General features: G+C 47.5%; 1 protein-coding gene across 2 annotated transcripts in view; it reads left to right on the forward strand.

Moving 5' to 3' along the window:
- Positions 1-21,221, forward strand: part of UBXN4 (UBX domain protein 4) — a 230,193-nt gene that overhangs the window by 42,209 nt on the left and 166,763 nt on the right. For both annotated transcript variants that reach the window (XM_078682452.1, XM_078682453.1), the window contains exons 2-3: positions 5,176-5,278; positions 5,903-5,931. In XM_078682452.1, coding sequence (XP_078538578.1) covers positions 5,176-5,278; positions 5,903-5,931 — 132 coding nt within the window. The remainder of the gene's footprint in view (positions 1-5,175; positions 5,279-5,902; positions 5,932-21,221) is intronic.

A 21,221-nucleotide genomic window follows, 5' to 3' on the forward strand; every position in this document is an offset into this window, starting at 1 on the left:
CTTTTTTGCACTTCTCTGCCTCCAATCTGAGGTTGCTCTGTCTGCATGTGTGCCAAAAGCCACAGGAGGTGGTTAGCGTGTCAGCCAGATTTGCAAATTTGATTCTTGGATGCCATGGAGCAGGGCTTTGCCCCCATACAGTTATCAGAGTATGAGGGCTTTGAAAGCAGCTCCTTAAGTTTCTCTTTGAGAGGCATTCTTACTTTCTCTCATTACAGGCAACAGACATTTTTGCTTTAGGTAAAGTTTGTTTACAGGGTGAATCCAAGTGACTTTGCAGTTCAGGATGGCATGTGACCTTTTTTTTGAGTTTTATATAGAGCGAACTTGACCCGAAGGTATCGGGTATCGGAGAGCTTTACATGAGCCCCAGTTACGTTACATCACGACGCATTCATTAGGTCTCGTGGCAATTACAGCACGAAGCGCTGTCTCGCCAGAGATCTATTGTTACCGACGCAGCTTTCCAGGAGACATCACCTGGCCGCGCACATTTCCTCTTCGAGGAGGCGATCGGAGCAGGCCACGCGCACGCGCCGCTGTGGCCAGCTGCTGTCTCCTGGGAAGCTCCAACACCACACACGCATGCGCATACACAGAGACACACACACGAGCGCCCATGCACGCACGCACACATACAGAGAACCCTCCCACCCCCGCCGTCGCACACATACACACACGCACACACACGCGCACACACAAACACACCGACACACACACATGAGTGCACCGAGACCCCCCCGCCGTCGCACACATACACACGTGCACACACACACACACACACACACGTGCACCGAGACCCCCCTCCCCCTCTACAACTAAGGCCCACTTACCACCACTCCGGACTTCAGCCGCCACCGCGGGGCTCTCGCTCGGGCATGGGAGCCCCGCGTCACCAGCACTGCTTCTCTGGCCATCCGTGGGCGCGTGCGCGGGCTTCCGAAGACGGAAGTCCCGCCCCACGGAAGGTTTCGGTTTCGTGTTGTGGGAGCAGAGAAAAAATTATTGTAAGTACCTGCGTGTATTTTTACTGTTGTACCCGAATCATTAATGTACTAAGAATCATCAATGTTGGGTAGTACGGGTAAGAAACATTAAGCATGATCTACCCCTAGCCTTCGCATCCTTTTGTTTGTAGAGGGTCGTGCCCAGGCTTGAATGCTGTACAAAAGGGGATGATGGATGGAGCGTTTGAGCAAATCAAACACTCACCCCCAGTCAACTGATCTGGGTTTAATCCATCACCATTCGTTAGCTCACTCGGCCACCCCAGTTCAGACATGGCTATATGCAAATCAGTCTGACCCTGTGCCTCATGGGGACAGTCCAGGCCGAACTGCCAAGCCATGTCTTCCCTGGACCGGAAACAAGCATCCTGGGACCGGTTTCGGATTCATAATCCTCATCAGCCAGGCTATCTTGAAACCAGTGGCCAAGTGAGCAAGGGACTCACGTCTGAGCATACCCTGCCACACTTAGGGCGAACAAAGCGATACAAAAGGGGATGATGGATGGAGCGTTTGAGCAAATCAAACACTCACCCCCAGTCAACTGATCTGGGTTTAATCCATCACCATTCTTTAGCTCACTCGGCCACCCCAGTTCAGACATGGCTATATGCAAATCAGTCTGACCCTGTGCCTCATGGGAACAGTCCAGGCCGAACTGCCAAGCCGAACCGCCAGGATGCTTGTTTCCGGTCCATGGAAGACATGGCTTGGCAGTTCGGGCTGGACTGTTCCCATGAGGCACAGGGTCAGACTGATTTGCATATAGCCATGTCTGAAATGGGGTGGCTGAGTGGGCTAAAGAATGGTGATGGATTAAACCCAGATCAGTTGACTGGGGGTGAGTGTTTGATTTGCTCAAACGCTCCGTCCATCATCCCCTTTTGTATCGCTTTGTTCCCCCTAAGTGTGGCAGGGTATGCTCAGACGTGAGTCCCTTGCTCACTTGGCCACTGGATTCAAGATAGCCTGGCTGATGAGGATTATGAATCCGAAACCGGTCCCAGGATGCTTGTTTCCGGTCCATGGAAGACATGGCTTGGCAGTTCGGGCTGGACTGTTCCCATGAGGCACAGGGTCAGACTGATTTGCATATAGCCATGTCTGAAATGGGGTGGCTGAGTGGGCTAAAGAATGGTGATGGATTAAACCCAGATCAGTTGACTGGGGGTGAGTGTTTGATTTGCTCAAACGCTCCGTCCATCATCCCCTTTTGTATCGCTTTGTTCGCCCTAAGGGTGGCAGGGTATGGTCAGACGTGAGTCCCTTGCTCACTTGGCCACTGGATTCAAGATAGCCTGGCTGATGAGGATTATGAATCCGAAACCGGTCCCAGGATGCTTGTTTCCGGTCCATGGAAGACATGGCTTGGCAGTTCGGGCTGGACTGTTCCCATGAGGCACAGGGTCAGACTGATTGGCATATAGCCATGTCTGAAATGGGGTGGCTGAGTGGGCTAAAGAATGGTGATGGATTAAACCCAGATCAGTTGACTGGGGGTGAGTGTTTGATTTGCTCAAACGCTCCGTCCATCATCCCCTTTTGTATCGCTTCAGGCTTGAATGCTGTCACCCGTATATGACTGCGGCTATCGCAGTGTCGTGTCCCAGTGTGCATTTGTGTCTCATGTCTCACGTCTTGTCTTGGTTACTGTGTTAGACTTTGTAATCATGCCAGTTTGTGTTTCTTTTTATTGCTTTTAATTCTAACAGACGAGTGTTTCCATCGCTACTGCTATATACCCCGCCCACTTCAAGCCCCGGATGTACACATATCTAAGAGTTTTAGAAGCGGGGCAGTTAGAGGAGGGTGCACGGATGATGTCTCTTGGCCTCTTGAATAGTAGATGGACCTGGCCCTCGTGAGGCTTGTTGAACGCACATGGCTCGTATGTATCCCCATCTCCTGTACGTCTGCTTATCCCGTATGTGGCATTAGCTGTCAGAGTTGTCATGTTGTTCAGGAATACAGATATGAAGGCAGGAGTATAGCAGGATGTAACGTTGCTGCCTCGAGTACTCCGACGTCAGTGCAGGCTGTGTGTCTCGTCCTTCTGCCCCCCTGCCTCATGGCAGCAGCTTTGGCAGGAGGGGGGCGGGTCGTGCCCTGGCTTAAATGCTGTCACCAGTATATGACTGCGGCTATTGCAGTGTCGTGTCCCAGTGTGCATTTGTGTCTCATGTCTTAGTGTGCATCATTGTCTTCCTGGCGCTGTGTATTCTTTTCTCCTATCCCCGTGCCCTGTTGTCCTGTTCCTGTGTCTCCCTGTCAAAGTATGGTTAAGGGTCTCCCTTCTCCAGTGAGGGTATTGGTGCTTCCTTGTGCCATTGCCTGTCACTGTCCCTCTGTCTCCGCGTGCATTTCAGTGCCACCTGCCTCAGTGTACGTCTGTGTCTCCATGGTATTGGCATGCCCTGTGGCAGAAAGAACGGAGTCTCGGTCCCAAAGCGCATCGGTGTTTAACAGTCACCGAGCATGTCTCCTCTCCAATTGAGCATGTTAGTACTTCCCATTACCGTGCACTGTCACAGTGCCCCTGTTCCATCCTCCCTGTGCGTATATCAGGGTCTCTTTGCGTCTGCCAGAGCATGTCGGTATATCAACACGAGTGTCCGTTAGCGTCTCCTGTGTCGCTATCTACGGTCTCTGAATTAGCCTATCTCTTCCTGCCCCAGTACAATTTCAGTGTTGCCTGTTAATACTTTGTCACACTGTTCTGTGCTCGTGCCTGTTAAACGCCCTGTGACAGTCTCTCCTTCAGACAGTGCTGTCCTTGATACCCGTCATTGCACTGTCAGTGTCTCATTGCCCAGTTTCAGCTCGTTAGGACAAAAAGCATGAAATAGTCACAGCAGGGTCTCCCTATAGTGTGCTGTCTCCCTGTACTGTGCTGTCTCCCTGTACTGTGCTGTCTCCTCTCCTAGAGTGTAGTCAGTCTTCCGTGCCCAAGTGTAAGTGAATGTCGGCCACTTGACTCAATGCCTTGCCATCCTAATGCACATAAGTGTCTCCCTAATTGAACATGTCAGTGTCTCATCTCCATTCTGTCCGTTTCCAATGCCCCAGTGTACTGCATGCGACTCCTGTCCTAGCGGTCACCGTCTCTTGTTCCAGTGTACAATGGTGTCTTATTCTCCAATGCTCGCATAAGCAACAGCTAACCATTCACAAACAATGTTTATATACCAATTGCAAATTAAAGAAAAAAAATTAATGCAAAGCATTGTCATTTACAATGCCAGTAACTCAAACTTTAATGCTGCGAGACCTATTGCATTGCAAATGCTTGTTTTTATTAGGCACGGGGAGATTAAGTGATTTGCCCAGAATCACAGGATGTTGCGCATCCGTGGGATCAGACTCTGGTGTTCAGTTTGCTCCTTTTCCAACATGACCAGAATGCTGATCATCACCTATCAAGCTGTGTCCTGCAGTGCCTACTTTTTTTCTGGTCAGAGCATTACTTACAAGCACAGTCCTTAAATGAGGGTTCGGGCTATGAAGAAGTGTTTCATCCCTTGTATTTGAGAATGCCCCTTATTCTGCTCCAGTATAGCAAAGCAACTATTTGCCTCGATTAGATCCTTCCACTTCCTTCACCCCGATCAGTGCTAACAGTTCATTCAAGAAATTGAAGCACCACTTTGGCAAAGCGAGGCCATGTGAGATATCGGGGTAATGAAACACCACTACAACAACGCCTCTTGATGTCACTTTGCTAGAATGTAAAACAAGAGCAATTTGTTTTTCCTTGAAGTACCGTAAAGCGTCATAGTGGGAGATTCTAATTCACAAGCATACATACTATTGAAATGTCTTGCATACATCCAAGGATACAGTGGTGCATTTCGTTTCCAATAATGTATTTTGGATCTATATATGTTTAGCAGATGTGTTTAGCTTTTAATGTATGTGCAAATGTGCCGAACATTTGTTTTCAACCAGTGCTTTAGTAGAACATTTCTGTGCCAATTAGTGTTTTTATTGTAATCTCTAGGAGTATGCTACACATTGAGTCTTTATGGTTAACACGTGCAATTCTGTTTTCCACTGTAAAAATAGCAAGTCTACCTAATCATAGGCAAACTCATTTTAATAAGCATGATCCTTATTGGTAATTATACACTTCAGCCTCCTGGATGTGATAATAAGCTGCTACCTCTTGCAGGTGATGATGAGCAATCGACGCAGATGGCTGAAAGCTGGGCGAGTGAGAATGTTGCAAAAACAGCCGCCGAGGGATTTGTTGCAATTAAAATAGACTCCAAAAGGTTTGATTGCATGTTAACATTTTAAACTATGAGGCATTCACAATATGCGATGCTTGTTGTCTATATCTGCATTGGCCACAGTTTAGAAAATCAGCCCTTCTAAAGTCTGGAGCATGACACTTTAATGACATTGAATTAAGTAAGCTAGCAGTTATCTCTAATGTAACCTCTATAAAGATTTGGAGTCTGCCTGAATATGGGTAAATGCACTTTGTTTTTCTTATGCTATCTTATGACCAATTAAATTTAGGATTCTTCACTTTACTTGGATTTCAAATTATTATTCCTTTGAAAATGTTCGTTAAGAGCATGTGAGATTCTGTCATACCTGTAATATTTACTTGTTATGAATTCATAACTAGTTTTTCAGGTCCATTGACCGTCTGTTTCTTTTTTTAGTTTTGTTGATGTGGGATTTGCCTGCTATATTAACTTGTATGGATTTGCTGTGATGCCTTTTTCACCTAAGTATAATTGACAGTTATGTGATTTCTGCACCCAAATGTCTACAAAATTGTTCCTTTTTTGATGCTGGCTAAACCCAGATATGTTCCTAAAAAACACATACATTTAGATTTGTTGCCTTTTTACTAAATATTTAACTTTCTCTCTTCTCTCATACAGTGAAACATGCTTTCAGTTTTCTCAAATATGTATCCTTTATGCAAGCATTAAAATGTTGCTATATTGGTTGTGTGGGGTTCCTACAAAAATGTAAGTTGTCTGTTTCCACAAGGTCCGTACCCATGGCTGGATTTTGTGGTTTTATTTGCTTTATGTATTTATGTACCTTCTAGTGCATTTTGTTGTTGGTTTTACTGAGGAATGCTATGATGATTTACCGTTAGCTCTTCAGTTGCATTTAACTCCTATAGTAAACTAAGATTTATAGTTAGTGGCAGGAATCTGTAAAATATTCCGCAAATGCAATTCGCATTGAATTGTTAAAGACTGTCATCCTAAATGTAAGCTGCAGACATGTATTTTTGTCCGACTCCTCATCCTGTTCAACCTTCTCCAGCTGCAACAATATTAGCTAAACTGGTACCCAGAAGGTAGGGCGCCAAAGAAACCGGAATGTTGTCATTTGAGAAGGCATCGGTCGGCTGGGCATCTGTGTACTGTAGTTTCTCTGAGGAAGGATGAGAACAGTTGTATTCCTCTCACCGTAAAATGGGTAATAAAGAGGAACAAGAAAAATGGAGGGCTACACAAAAGATGAAGAGTGCTAAGAGGGGGAAGAGCTGGAGTTGGAGTAACAGTAGCGACACAATATAATGTTAAAATGTAGACCTTGAAGTTTTATTAATGTATGTATTTAGTATAAATAGACAATGAGAGAAAGTGGATTATTAATTGGAGTAGATAGTTTTCCAGCACAAGTAATAAGGTCATTCATTATCCTGTAAGGTCCAGTTAAAGGTTTCAATATTTAATTCTGAACTCAACCGCTGATAGGAATGGCACAGAGGCTCAATTTAGGAAATTGTGTAAACCATTTAGAATTACCAACACTGTTAAAAATGTGAAACCATAACGTAATAAAAATCCCATGCCAATTAAGATACAAAGAGTAAAATGTATTGAACAAAATGACATTAAAATGACAAAAATCCAATAAGGGGAAACAGAATATGAATGTTTAAAGTTTTAAGTGATAATAGTTCTGCAAAGCAACAATGGTTGTGGTAGGTGGGAACTAGGCATGATTTCAGGCTGGCCATGCTGGAGCTCGGTTTGGATACATCAACCAGGTTCGACCTGATCTGAGATTATATCAAGGGGCTTTGTCTTTTTTTTCTGGAAGTCATACTCCAACAGTGCCTTAAGGCGGCCTGCTCCACTGATTCAGAATGGTGACAGCAGAGAACCAATCACCCAGCGTATTCTTGTGGAGTGGCGCTAAGGGGGCGTGGCAGCAAACACTGGGAGCTCAGGCGCCGCCATCTCAAACTTCTGGCTCTGGCTCCCTTAACAAGCGGCAGGGTTGGGAAGAGAAAAGTGGCAAGCAATCGAGAATGAGAAAAGGCACACGCAGACCGGGTGCGGAGGCTGAGCAGACAGAAGAAGGGACTTCAGCATACTGCCAAAATTCCAGAAAGCTCTCAGCAAGCTCCCTGACATTGGCCCTACACTGCATCAAGTTAAGGTGAAAAGGTACAACTGCAGCATACAGCATCCCTGGAGTCTTTGAAATTTTGGAGCAATTTGGGAGGTAGCTTGGAAAAGTACAGAAAACGCACTTGAGCAAGGCTATGGCAACGGAACAGCCTGACCTGGCCTTCAATCCCCTAGACGTGTGTGCTTGTGCCCTCCACCCAACAATTACACACAAAGAGGGGGTGTGGCAGTGCCATATAATCACAGGACAGCCTACTGATTAACTGACAAAAAGAGTATCAGGAGCACAGCATGAGTGAAACTACGCAAAATGTCACATGCTAGAAGGGGAGGGGCAGGCGAGCAGAAGCGGCCAAGCCAGGTCTTGGTGCTGCCCAACACCTATCCACTTTCCGACACTCTCTTCACTTCTCCCCACCTACGCGGACTCACCCATTACCCCCCAGGCGTGCGTGCTCGTCTTCCCCTCCCCCTCCCCCCAACAAGAAAGAACCAGCAGGGAGGGGTGGAGGGTGGTAGTCGGCACATCCAAAGAAACAGCCAACTAAAGGGCAACCATGTGCTCAAACTGCCCGAGCCGAAGCCCAGTAGAAGAAGTGGCCATTGACTATTGACCACCAGGCCCCGATCTCGGCAGTCAAGAGAACAAATTTCAAAAGAGGTCAGGACGAGTAAGGAGGCCTCTCCCAAGCAAATCCTTCGCAGGAAAGCGAAGTGGAAATCACGATCGGTTGCAAAGCATGCCCAAATGCAGTCTGGCCTCTCGCATATAGAAATTGAGTCAGACAAAGAAGAAACAACAAGCAGCAATGCTGGCGAGGAAACAGTAAACGAAAAGAAATGCAACACTAGTTTATTTCAACCAAAAATGTACTCCGTTTTGCTTCTTGAAGGACGCAGGTTCAGTCCTCTTCTCGAGTAACGGCAACATCCAAGGCCTGCAGCCTACCCTTTGCCACTAGAAACCAGCACTCAAGATAGGGAAGCACCCTCCAGTCATCCAACGCTAAGGCGGAAGGACAGTTGGGTCCCAGCCCTGATACTGCCACAAGTCCACCAAACAATGGTCAGGCATCGTTGACTTTAAGAATAATAGGGCCAACGTTCCTGGCGGATGTTCTTGCAGCCCATGATAAGGACCCGGACTCCGATTCACCCTACAGTGGCGGTCATCGCCCCATCATAACTGCATGGGACCCAGTCCTTCTCATGCCTAGACCCCAAAAAAGGATCACAGAAGGATATGATGCACGCAAAGACAAAAGACACAGCATAAGGCTGCAGAACTGCCAATTAAATGAGACCTTAACCATAACCCAGGAGGACAACCCATCTCCTACAAAAACCAAGGTTCTGAGCTCATGATCAATTTCACAACTCTCTCTTCTGCCAAATGATGACAAACTATATCACTCATCCTCCGCGCATCAGGAGGAAATTAAAGGGAATCGAGTGGAAGAGCATGGTCCGCTATCATACCTCGGCATGAAACAATGGGAGTACATGTTAACAGCATTCTCACAGGACTCGCCCCTGGCCCTTGACTTAACAGTCATCACACAAGGTAGTTCAGCGGCCTCTAGCTCAACCGAAGGCAAAAATGTTAAACTAGGCAGAGAGGACTGACCAAGAACCGACTAAACCAGTACGGAGAGTGCCCGGGCATCTCTGCTACAAACTACAGCAATGCAGCTACTGGTTGAAGTGCTCCAATATCAATCGGACAATATGAACGTTCAGCTGACGATACTTAAATCCTAGGCAGTTTTTGTTGCAGACATCGATGGGGAAATTAGGGGATCTGAAGTTAATCTTCAAATAGGCACAATCCGATTTGCTTGCTGCACAACTCAGTTGCAGCTGTGGTCCAATTGTGGATAAATTATCCTCCCTACCTTCTATGCTCAGCAGTGTATAAAAGTAGGCAATGAGTAACCACATTGGGCTTCAAAAAAGGCTAGACACACAATCGAACGAAGAACAGGTCCCTGCTCCAACTTCTCCAACTACTTGCTCAGTACAAATCCCCAAGACCCGCAAACCGGACACCCAACTGCCATGGCAGCCCTCAGGACATGCCCAGACACAACTGTCGAAGGAGATCTACCCCTGTCCACCCGGAAGCTAAAACACTATAAAAAACAAATGCTAGGCAAAGGCCATTTCAAAGGAGGAAGGGCCAGAATAAAAAAAACATCCATAACACAGTAGACATATACCCAATCTTCAGGCCTAAAATATACCAAAAACGGACACAACAATGGAATAACCCAGCTGGATGGCAGAGTTTCCAGGGGAATCCTCAGGGGACCCTGAGAGATGTTCAACTGAACAAGGCTCACCACCAGCAAGGTCCTGTGAAGCAGCGATCAAAGCCATGACCTACAACAGCGCTAAACTCCAAGCCATCTCACAACCCTGGCATGCAAAAGAGGGCCCCACTGAGGAAGTAACCAAGACAATCAGGAGAATTATCTCAATTGCACAGAAAAGTCTTGCAGGAAGTGCAGCTTTGAGAATTGGGGTATAAGCATCTCCCCATACTGCAAACCTGGCTACCCCTCTCCTTTGCTACCATCAGGTAAGGCCAGTGAGCAAGCTGAACCAAACCTGTTCGGTCTTAAAAGGAGCCCTGGGCCACTCCCCAAGGAGTTTGAGGACCACCTTGGATGCACACAGCAGCTGCCGGAATACAATCGAGCCAAACTATTCAGTCACTGACCATAGGTGGATCTCCAGAACAATCCATTGTCAATAGGGCAACCGATGACAGGCAATGGAATCGGCAGCAGATTCTATGCCCTTCAAAGATGCCCTTTAGCTATGCACATGGAACATCAGCCGTCTCGCAAGCATACTGAGACTTTCTCTACAACATCAGAAATAATGACATTATCTTGATGCAGGAAACCTGTCTGTCAGAGCCACATCAATTGTAGGGATATATGTGCTTTTCAATGCCTGCAGCCAAAAGGGCAAGGTACAGCCACTTACAGGTAGGCTTGGCAATGTACGTTTCAGTAGCTTGAATCACCTCAGCTAGCCCTCTGCACACCACCTTGCTATTCATTTATGCAGTCAAAATCACCACATCACCTCAGAATGAGGCTACTGAAACAATAATCGTCAATGTACATATCCACCGGAAACACAACACCAAAGCTTCCAAGCAGTTGGTTGATCAGCTCGTGTTACAAATAAGCAAGGGCGAAACGGTAAACCTTCTCAGTGGGGAACTCACATTATACCTGCTTGGGGCCTTTCCAGATGAAACTATGGTAGCTCAAACCCCAATCTGGGATATCTTGGTGCAAGGAAGAAACAACCAGAGCTGCCCAATGAAGATGGAGCAGACTAATTGGCCGACTTGGAACACCTGAATCTAAGAGCTCTTAAAGGCAGGTTTTAGGAATACAATCCACCAGCGGCCCACTGTTCCAACTGGTTATTTCTTTTCACCTAAGTGAGAGAGGCGATCGTCGCCCGCAAGAGACAACCCTATTAGCAACCATGCCAATATTCAACAGGGTGAAGGAAGTTTCCAACACTGTCTTCTCATTCAACTACAAGAGGATTAAGTTCGCTCCGGCATCCATAGGGCACTTATCTCAGTCTGCAGTGGTGTTATTCCGTGAACACAGAGGTTCAACAGACAGCAAAATCCTTTACCACCAAGCTGGGGGAGGCCTTCACTGCACTGCTCAAAACAAATCACTCCCATGTAGCCAACGTGATTGGGTGCATTCCAAAGGGACAAAGGATTCAGTTCAGGCAGCTTAAAAGATCTATAAACAGCATTTTAAGGTCCCTACAATGGAACTTCAGGACCTCGCAATGCAAAGTGCACTACAACAGCAAAAATTACTGAAAAAGCTGAAGTGGACCATCCACAGACCACAAGAGGATTAGGTCTGGGCAAAGTTATTTGCAGGCATGAAGTATAATGACAGTATGTAATTCTGGGGTACAATCAATAAACTCATATACCCTTCACACGGGGCAATCACCTCTCACATAGCCGAAGATGCCTGGGCAACGTACCAGGGGGACTACTTTAATCAGCACTGCCCTCCATACACAACAGACGTGGGAGCCAGCACTCAGTCAAACACCCCTTTGGAGACTTTCTCCTCTGTTACCTATCGACCAAACCCACTCCCCAAGGTCACTCAGAATAAATTCAATCGTACGTCAAACCACCAATCCTGAAGAGAAGAGACACTGGGACCTAATGGCATTTCCCCTGCAATCTTTAAGCATAATATGGACTTCTGGGCAGGAGCATTAGAGCCGCTCTTTCATAAAATCTGTCTCAGCAGCATAATTCCAAGCTCTGGGGATAGGATCATGCAAAATAACTATTGCCTAATTTTCCTCATTGACAGTAAGGCAAAATGTTTTGCAGGGACCTTACTAGAGGAACTCTCAATGTGAGCAACTGACAAAGTAATAATATCACTAAACCAAACCTCGGTTAGGACACCATCTCAGCCATATCACTGCTCATAGATGAGGCAAAAGCCTCAAACCAGCCACTTCTATGCTTCATTGATTACAGGGCAGCATTTGACCATATGGACAGAGCAAGGCTCTGGAGCAAATTGGCATGATTGGGCATTCCCCGGACTCTCCTGGACCTGCTCATCACTCTTCACATGGACACATGGGTGCAGGTGAAACGGAGGAGGAAAGCACCTCTCAAGGCGAATTCCAACAAGCAAAGGACTCAAGCAACGGTGTGTCCTGGCACCCACATTGTTTAATCTGTTTTTTACTGACCTGATGCTGGTACTCAACGCCTGCAACTCCCATGCCACAATGCTAGGGTGCTTGGCGCTGTCGAGTCTCATGTACGCTGACAACATAATTTTAGTCAGTCATACTAAGGGAGGCTTACAGTGCCTTCTCCACACAACACCGGAATATTCGGATAAAAACTGATTAACCGTCACTTCCGTCAAAACGCATACTATGACGATTGGCAGCAACAGGTCAAATCACCCAGCATGGTTCTGGGTAAACAAGCATATTCAGCCAGCTACAGACTACAAAAACCTAGGGGTGATCGTTGACAAAGCTGCCAACTTTGTGCAACAAATGGACGCTACCAAAAGGAAAGGCCTGGCACTAGCAGGGTCGCTATAGAGTTTAAAATTAAACAGACCGTCATTCGCCCCTCTTCTCTGGATGTTGTATGCCAAAATGATGCCAACAATAACGTATGGCAGCGAGCTTCAAAGTGGTAGGGATGCTAAACTCTTAGGCAGCACACAATTGAAAGCATATAGGGTCATCTTCTGTCTACCCAAGTACACCTCACCAGCACAAATCAGGCTGAGGGTTGGCCTCAAAAAGAAGTCCCTGGTGAGGAGCATTCATCAACCTCTAGGGCAAAACCTGGAAAGCGGCTCCCGGTACTCTTAACGACTTCCTATGGCAGGAGCTCCAACAGAGGGACTTCTCGCCTGCCATAGTATATTTGAAGGACTCCCTGGCCAGGATCGGGTTGACCCAGTTATGGGAAACCCCAACCACCCATCCTGTGTTTGAAAAAAATCAGTAAGAAAATCAGTTAAACTTCTCTCCTTGGGAGAAGACCAGGTGGAATTCTACGCCAGAGCACATGTCTGGATGTCATTAAACACCTACACTGAACCAGCACCCCAATAAAATATCACTGAGGCTTTCCTGTCACCATCAAAGACTAATTCTTGAAATGTTGTCTGGGCTTTCTATCATGCATATCTCAATTTCCCCATTGGCTGAGAGAATCCATAACAAACATCTGCTGCTTGTGCGATACTGCCACTGAGGTCATACCGCACTGGGTATGCACCTGTGAAAAGCTGGTGGAGAAAAGACAAATACTGATAGTTCTGTTTAACCAAAGAGGTATCCGCTCATGGAGACAGGCCGTGTTGGCTTAGCCCCAGACAATCCACAGCTGTAGTGCCAATTGGTAAAATTCCTCGCATTGGTGCGTAGGAAATTGTCAAAGGATGTGATACGCTGAGAAGACTCTTCTTGGTAGCTTGCATCCACAAACTACTGGTGCTATCAGCACTCAGCACCTTTTGTACTTGGGCTTGGAGCAGGGACCTTGAGATAAGGTCTCTGGTTACCACTCCAGGCGGAGACCTGCCTAATTCCTAATCCCTCTTTCTGCACATAGCACTGTCAGATCTCCTGCACTTCTTGCACATGGGTATTGATCCCAAGTCAGGCTGGTTCTTATTTTATGTGAAGCTGCTTCCATCCTGGTTCCCCTGACCTTCAGTCTCTGTTTTTGCTCACAGCCCTTTCTGCTTCCGAACCTTCGTACCTACTCCCCTTTCCTTAAGGGCTCAATTGACTTCTCCTGCACTCTCCTACTGCTACCTCTAGTTGGTGCACGTGCAAACAGTTTTTTTTACTATTGTAATTTTATAGTTAATGCTAGCATAAATACTACAATACTTTTTTAGAATCAAACATTTTATTATGTGGCCAGATAGCGTCATACACAGCCCAGCTGCCTACATCAACTCGCCGGCAGGGCGTAAGCAAGCAAGAAGTAAACACAGTGTCTGGACCTACAACCCGGAGGGTGGTCCTGCGTAGTAAAAACCATAAGCACCCCCCATCGGCAAAGCGGAGTCTGCAATTTTCATAGAAGAGAAAACCAGCAGGAACCAAAAAGGAAACAGAGGAAACACCCCCCACAACCCCCTCCACCCATTCCCCCCTAGCCGACCCCCCCCAATCCCCCCTCTCCCTCCCTCCCTACTCCGCATCAACCATAAGCCAAGCTAAGTGTATCATACACACCCCTAGGACCCAGACAGATCTGTCTCTAGAAACTAGGGCACCGGCACAGCACCCATCGGACCCAGGGGGATGAGCTGTAGGATTTGTAGGTACTTCGGACATGTAACTTCTCTAAGCTCCTTAGACAGAAGTCGCAGAAACGGGGCCCACAAAGTAGCATATTCGGACCCTCTGCCATCCATATTCAAGGAAAGACGCTCCATCGCCAATGCATGCCACAGGCGCATCAACCAGTCACGCACATCCGGGACGTCCGGGGAGCCCCATCGCGCTAGCAGGACCTGTCGCGCAGTCAGTAGTCCTAGTGCAATTTGTCGTCCTAGCAGCGTGCGCAGGGGAAAACAAGAGGGATGTGGGAGGCCCAGCAATGTGTGCTCGGGGAGCCTAGGCAATGTGATCTGGAACGCATCATCCAGTTCGTCAAGAACCGCTTTCCAGTAACGTTCTAGCTTAGGGCAGCGCCACAACAAGTGCAGAAGATTACCCGACATACCGCACCCCCTCCAGCAGAGACTGGATTTAGCCTTGTCCCCAGGATGCAACGCGCGGTGGCGTATAGTACCAGTACGTCGCCAGTTTGTAGGCCGACTCCGTACCCGCCGTGTTAGCAGTAGTGTGATGCGCACGGTAAAATACCTGTTCCCACTCTCTCTGCGAGAGTGGACGCCCCAGCTCTATTTCCCAACGCACTTGCGACTTTGTACGCTGCCGCCGCGGGTCACGCAAAATCATGGCATATAGTTCAGAGATAAGGCTCCGATCAACTTTTTTGCGCAGGAGCCATCGTTCGAAAGCAGTGAGGGAGCATGACATCAACGCCACCGTAGCCGGTTGCGTCACCCAGTGTATCACCTGCGCGTAAGAAAAACCATCCGACACGTCCAGCAGGGAATGGTCCAACCGTAGCTCCGAAAAAGGGACAAGCCCCTCTAGATCAAAAAGCATACCCACCCTCTTACAACCCTTCGCCCTCCAGCGGTGGAAGACCGGCGAAGCACGGCCAGGGGGGAAGGCGGGGTTGTCTACAATCGGCGTCATGGGTGAAGGGAAGGTCGTCCAACCCTTACGGAGTGCTAATTGATCCCACGCCTTGAGTGTTGGGGACGTCACCGGCGAAGAGTACAGCCCCCATGCCCTATCCTTGCGAGGCAGTTAGAGTTCCAGCCAAATGTTGCAACCCGCCACTGTCTGGTCCATGAACAACCAATGCTTACTCGATTCAGGTATGTTCCATTCAACCACGTAGCGAAGGCAGGAGGCCTGAAAATAGGCTGAGAGATGAGGGAAACCCAAACCGCCAGCTGCTTTCAGGAGTGTAGTCGTCGCAAACGCTGCCCGGGGCCGCTAGTTGTCCCAGAAAAACCTATTCAACAAGCCCTGGAGTTTCTTCAGAGCTCCCCTCGGTGGTGTCAGGGGCAGCATTTGAAAAACGTAACGTATTCTGGGCAGAAGAGTCATGTTAATAGCCGCCAATCTGCCAAACCAGGCCAGGTTGAGTTGTGACCAGGCGGAGATAGATTTGGTGGTCTGTTCTATCAGTTTGGTGTAGTTTAAGGAAAGCGTCTGGGACGCAGTCCAACCCTTACGGAGTGCTAATTGATCCCACGCCTTGAGTGTTGGGGACGTCACCGGCGAAGAGTACAGCCCCCATGCCCTATCCTTGCGAGGCAGCCAGAGTTCCCGCCAAATGTTGCAACCCGCCACTGTCTGGTCCATGAACAACCAATGCTTACTTGATTCAGGTATGTTCCATTCAACCACGTAGTGAAGGCAGGAGGCCTGAAAATAGGCTGAGAGATGAGGGAAACCCAAACCGCCAGCTGCTTTCGGGAGTGTAGTCGTCGCAAACGCTGCCCCGGGCCGCTTGTTGTCCCAGAAAAACCTATTCAACAAGCCCTGGAGTTTCTTCAGAGCTCCCCTCGGTGGTGTCAGGGGCAGCATTTGAAAAACGTAACGTATTCTGGGCAGAAGAGTCATGTTAATAGCCGCCAATCTGCCAAACCAGGCCAGGTTGAGTCGTGACCAGGCGGAGATAGATTTGGTGGTCTGTTCTATCAGTTTGGTGTAGTTTAAGGAAAGCGTCTGGGACGCAGTCGGAGCAAGGCGGATGCCCAGGTATGTGATGACAGACTGCGTCCAGCGGAAGTCAAAATCTCGCTGCAGGTCAGCCACTTCCTCTGGCGGGACAGATGTTTAAGATTTCAGATTTAGTAAAATTAACCTTAAAGCCCGCCGCGCCATGAAAAGCACGAATCTCCGCGGAGAGGCAGCGCAAAGAGGTAGCGGGGTTCTGTAGCGCCAGGATAACATCAGCGTACAAACTGATTTTATGCTCGTCAGCTCCAAATTGAATGCCCGCAATGTCGGGGTGGGGCTTGACACGTTAGGCAAAGGGCTCCATATAAAACGCAAATAGGAGCGGGGAAAGGGGGCACCCCTGCCGCGGCCCCCTGGAGATAAAAAATGGGTCCGACCTACAGCCATTGACACGCACGACCGCCCTCGGAGACGCATAGAGGGCCTGAATCCAGCGCAAGAAATTACCTTTAAGACCAAAAGCCTGCAATACTCGGAAAAGGAACCCCCACTCAACCCTGTCAAAGGCCTTCTCCGCGTCGATGGATAGGAGGAAGGCCTGGGTCTTTGCGCGGTGGACTCCATCCAGCAGGTGCAGCAATCTCTTGGAGTTGTCACTACCTTGGCGGGTAGGAAAGAAGCCCGACTGGTCCGGCTCAACCACTCCATCCAGGAGAGGGCTAAGCCGTGCCGCCAGGATGCCCGCAAAGAGCTTGGCATCGACGTTGAGGAGAGAGATTGGCCGATAAGAACTACAATCAGCAGGGTCCTTGCCCGGCTTAAGAATGACCGTTATGGCGGCATCAGACATAGAGGGCGTGACCGAACCAGTGTCCAAGAACGAGTTAAAGAGGCTGGTCAAAAATGGGGCCAGTTTCCGGCAAAAGGTTTTATAAAAAAGTGCTGAGAAGCCATCGGGCCCGGGGCATATAGCTAATTTTAGTCGGGCAATGGCAGAGATAACCTCCTCCACGCGTATCTCCATATTCAGGTCCTCAACAGCATTTTCAAATAAGGGCGTAATGCCTGCCGCCTCAATGTATCGGTCACCATCCACGGGCGGTGTGCCCTCCTTTGTGTACAAGGTTTGGTAAAAACGGCGGAAGGTCGCCACGATTTCAGAGTCCGTGGTACATGACACGGAGAGGTGGTCGCAGATTTCCGTGATGGCATGGGATTGGGCCTGGGCCCACACACGATGTGCAAGCATTCTACCACCCTTGTCCCCACTCAGATAGAACTTGTGTCGCAGGCGCAGCAGCGCGTATTCTGCCCTATCGAGATCCAGATGCTTCAGCATGCGCCTCTTGGTCTCGAGCTCCCTCCAAAACCTGCGGGCCCTAGTTCGCTTATGGACAGATTCTAAGCCCCGCACTTCTCCCTCCAGCTCCTCTTTTATCTCTGCGAAGCTTGGCATACGTAGCCGCTAAAGCAATAAAGTCCCCTCTAACTACCAGCTTCAGTTCCTCCCAAACAGATGCTATTGCCGTATCTCCAAGTGGGTTTTCGGCGAAGTAATGTGTGATAGTGTCCCTAATCTTCCCCACTACGGAATCAGCGTTGAGCATGGAGTCGCGCAGCCGCCAGGCAGCTGAGGGAGGTCGCAGGCCACATAGGGCAATCGTGACCGTCAGGGGCGCATGATCCGAGAGGGATCTAGGGCCAATGTCTGCGTCTCGGAGGTGGGGCAACAGGGCAGAAGAAGCCAGAAAGTGGTCAAGGCGCGCGTATGTCTGGTGTGCGGCCGAGTAGTATGTGTAGTCGCGCTCCTGGGGGTGTTGCAGCCGCCACACATCATGCAAACCACCATTCGTCAACCATTGCTTCCCCTCTGCAGACAAGTCCCTGAAGTGTGCAGCCTATTCGCCGATCTATCGAGAGTCTCATCCATTACAAGATTAAAGCCCCCCACCACCAAGCGGAGAGCATCAGGGGAAGCAAGGACCTGGGCCAGAGCTGTACGCAGAAAAGGCTCCTGCCGTGTATTCGGTGCATACAAGGACCCAATGGTGAAAGTCATGTCCCCCCACTGCACCCTCACCGCCAGAAATCTCCCCCGTATATCCACCAGATGGGTCAAAACCTTACATCTCATCCGGGAGCTGAAAAGGAGGGCAACTCCGTTCTGCTTAGCAGGGCCCGAGGACCACAACTGAAGCGGGAATCTCTTGTCTCGCGTTCGACGCTCATCCTTGAGGAGGAGGTGCGTCTCCTGCAAGAGGCATACATCTCCCCCAGATTGCTCAAGGAGGGACAGGACTGCAGAGCGTTTCACTGGGTTGTTTAGCCCCCGGACATTGAGGCTCACCACCTTTAGCTCCCTAGCCATCCCACTCCAACCAGATCAGCATCGCATGCTCTCCAAAGCAACTCCAGGGCAAAGCACAGCCGGCCCACACGCTGTGCGCACACACCAATCGACATGAAGGAAAGCAGCATAAATGCACAGTCATACACAATCGGCAGAGGTCCGATGCGGAGTCCCCCCCCCGCCCCCTGCCCACCCCTTCCCTCCCCCCAACACACACACCGAACCCCCCCCACAACAGAACCAAACAGGAGCAGAAAAAGACAAAGTGAGATACGAAAGTTCGTAATACAGGCCACAAAGGCAAGGGAAATAGGTACCAGTCTTCCAATTCCCGATACGGGACTCACTCATCCAGCAGGACGTACTAGAGTACCTTCAGGGGATGCCCCCCTCCGACGCCGGCAATGTACCCTCCCGGGCCTCACGGCACCTCCGGAACATCGTCTGGTGCTGCCTCTGTAACCAGGGCCACGGAGGCTACAGCTGCCCCCCTCTCCTGGAGACATTACAATACTTTTTTTAAGTAATTTTAACTGGGTCTAGCAAATAAGAACGTTTTTATCCGACTATATGAGAAAGATTTTATCTTAACATACGTGTAACACAGTCTTACATGTGTATTCAATGTTTTATTGCTGGTGTTATTATTGTAAGTGTTATAGGTAACTATGCAAATAAAATAATCTTGTACTTGACAAGGCAGCAGGCTTTATCCGAGGAGGACTCCACAACTTTGACTAAAGCAATCCTGGGCCATCCACTTGTATGACAACACAAACATGACATCAGGCCTACTACTGTAGCCTGGCATCTGCAGTTTTAAGACTGCAGCCAACCTGTCAAAATGAACGATTTGACAGGAGTAAACCTCCTTTTAAATGTTAAAATTGGAACTGGTCAGCAGTGTCACAGTGCATATTAATAAAAACAGCAGCATCACTCCGTACAAAATGGAGTAACCACGCAAAAAGGTAATTTCTCACAGCCACCTTTAAAATGGATTCGGGTTGGGCATGGTTTGCTTATTTTTTCATTTGCAGAAGGTATTTGAATCAATTGACATTTCAGTGATGTTGATCATTTGTATAATATAGTAGTGGGTGTATCTGAACCTATTGTTGTCTTTAAATGCGAACACTGATATTTTTAAGAATTCAGAACAAAGGGGCAGTTAGTTAAATGGCGGTCGGGTTTATGGTTTAAATTCAGCTCCATCTTGTTCGTATGAATGTAAACACAGACAATCTCTTGTAGGAGAGCCTCATTTTTGCTGCCTCAATGCCATGTCCAAGTTACAAGTTGTTGCATGATTCTTCCTTCCCATTTTTGACTCAATGGGACCACATTGTGGCAACTTGACACCAGCACTCAGACATCTTTAGTTCAGTATTTATTTTTGATTGCTTGAAAACTTTACAATTAAAATTAGCATAAAAACGAGTAAGCAGGGCACAGGACATTAAATAAATGGGAACTAAAATCATAGTTGCTTGTAGGGCTGTTACAGTTTCTAATGAGTAAGAGCTGCAGGTATACCATTATAAGCATACCCATATCCTACATTTCACAGTGTAGGCATTCTCCTCAACACACATTTTTAGATTTTAGAGTATCTTCAAACCTTTTCTTTAAAAGGATATCTCTGCCAATAAATCTCTGGAAAGAGTCATTGTTTTGAGAAAGTTTTGTATAGCATCATTTCTTTACATTTTAAATTAGAAGTAATAAAAACACACCTTCAGAAATGTCTCCTTTGTTTCCTTTCATACAGGCATCCATTAATAATTTACAAACCTGTTCACTAGTGTAGCTGTCTCTTCGAAAAAGATGTGAGCATGCCAGATTCATGCAAGATCAGCATTGGCTAAACAGTCCTTCATGTAGGTTGCCCACCGATTCTGGATTCGTGTTCCTTTGAAATTCCTGCCACATGAGATGTTTTAAAGGGTTTCAGGTTGAAGAATGAGGAGTATAGCAGAAGGATAGAAGTTGTGACATAAATGTATATTTTATCTGCTGATTCAATTATAATCTGACACTGAGGGCTAGGTTACAGGAGTCTGAACATCAATCTGAAGGCGGTACATTAAATCAAATCCATCCATGTTGGTAACCTTGCTGTAAAATGCTACTAACTTGTGTACAAAGGGTGACCTCACCTTTGCCAAGAATGGCTGACCAAATGATTTCGAAGTCAGGGAAGTGCAGGTTATTGTAAAGCCATATATATATATATATATATATATATATATATATATATATATATATATATATATATATATATATATATATATATATATATATATATATATATATATATATATATATATATATATTTTTTTTACAAATTTGCCTTCACATTAATACCAGCTAAATTGCCTTTAATGAGCATTGCCCTTCATTCACCATCACAAAGTAGTTTCATTTGATAATTTCCATATTCTTATGTAGGTAATTGGCTAGAGAGAAATACTGCTGCTCCTAGGATCCAGAATCTTTCCTGCTTCTGTACAAGGTGAACTTATTGGCGAACTAGAAAAAATCTGTTCGGTCCCTCATCCAGTCCTTCTATTACATGCGGGCAGTTCAGGTTATTAAACAATAATTATCTATCTGCCCTCAGAGAGG

This window comes from Lissotriton helveticus, chromosome 3_1, assembly GCF_964261635.1.
Source record: "Lissotriton helveticus chromosome 3_1, aLisHel1.1, whole genome shotgun sequence".
In the NCBI taxonomy this organism is placed as follows: Eukaryota; Metazoa; Chordata; class Amphibia; order Caudata; family Salamandridae; genus Lissotriton; species Lissotriton helveticus.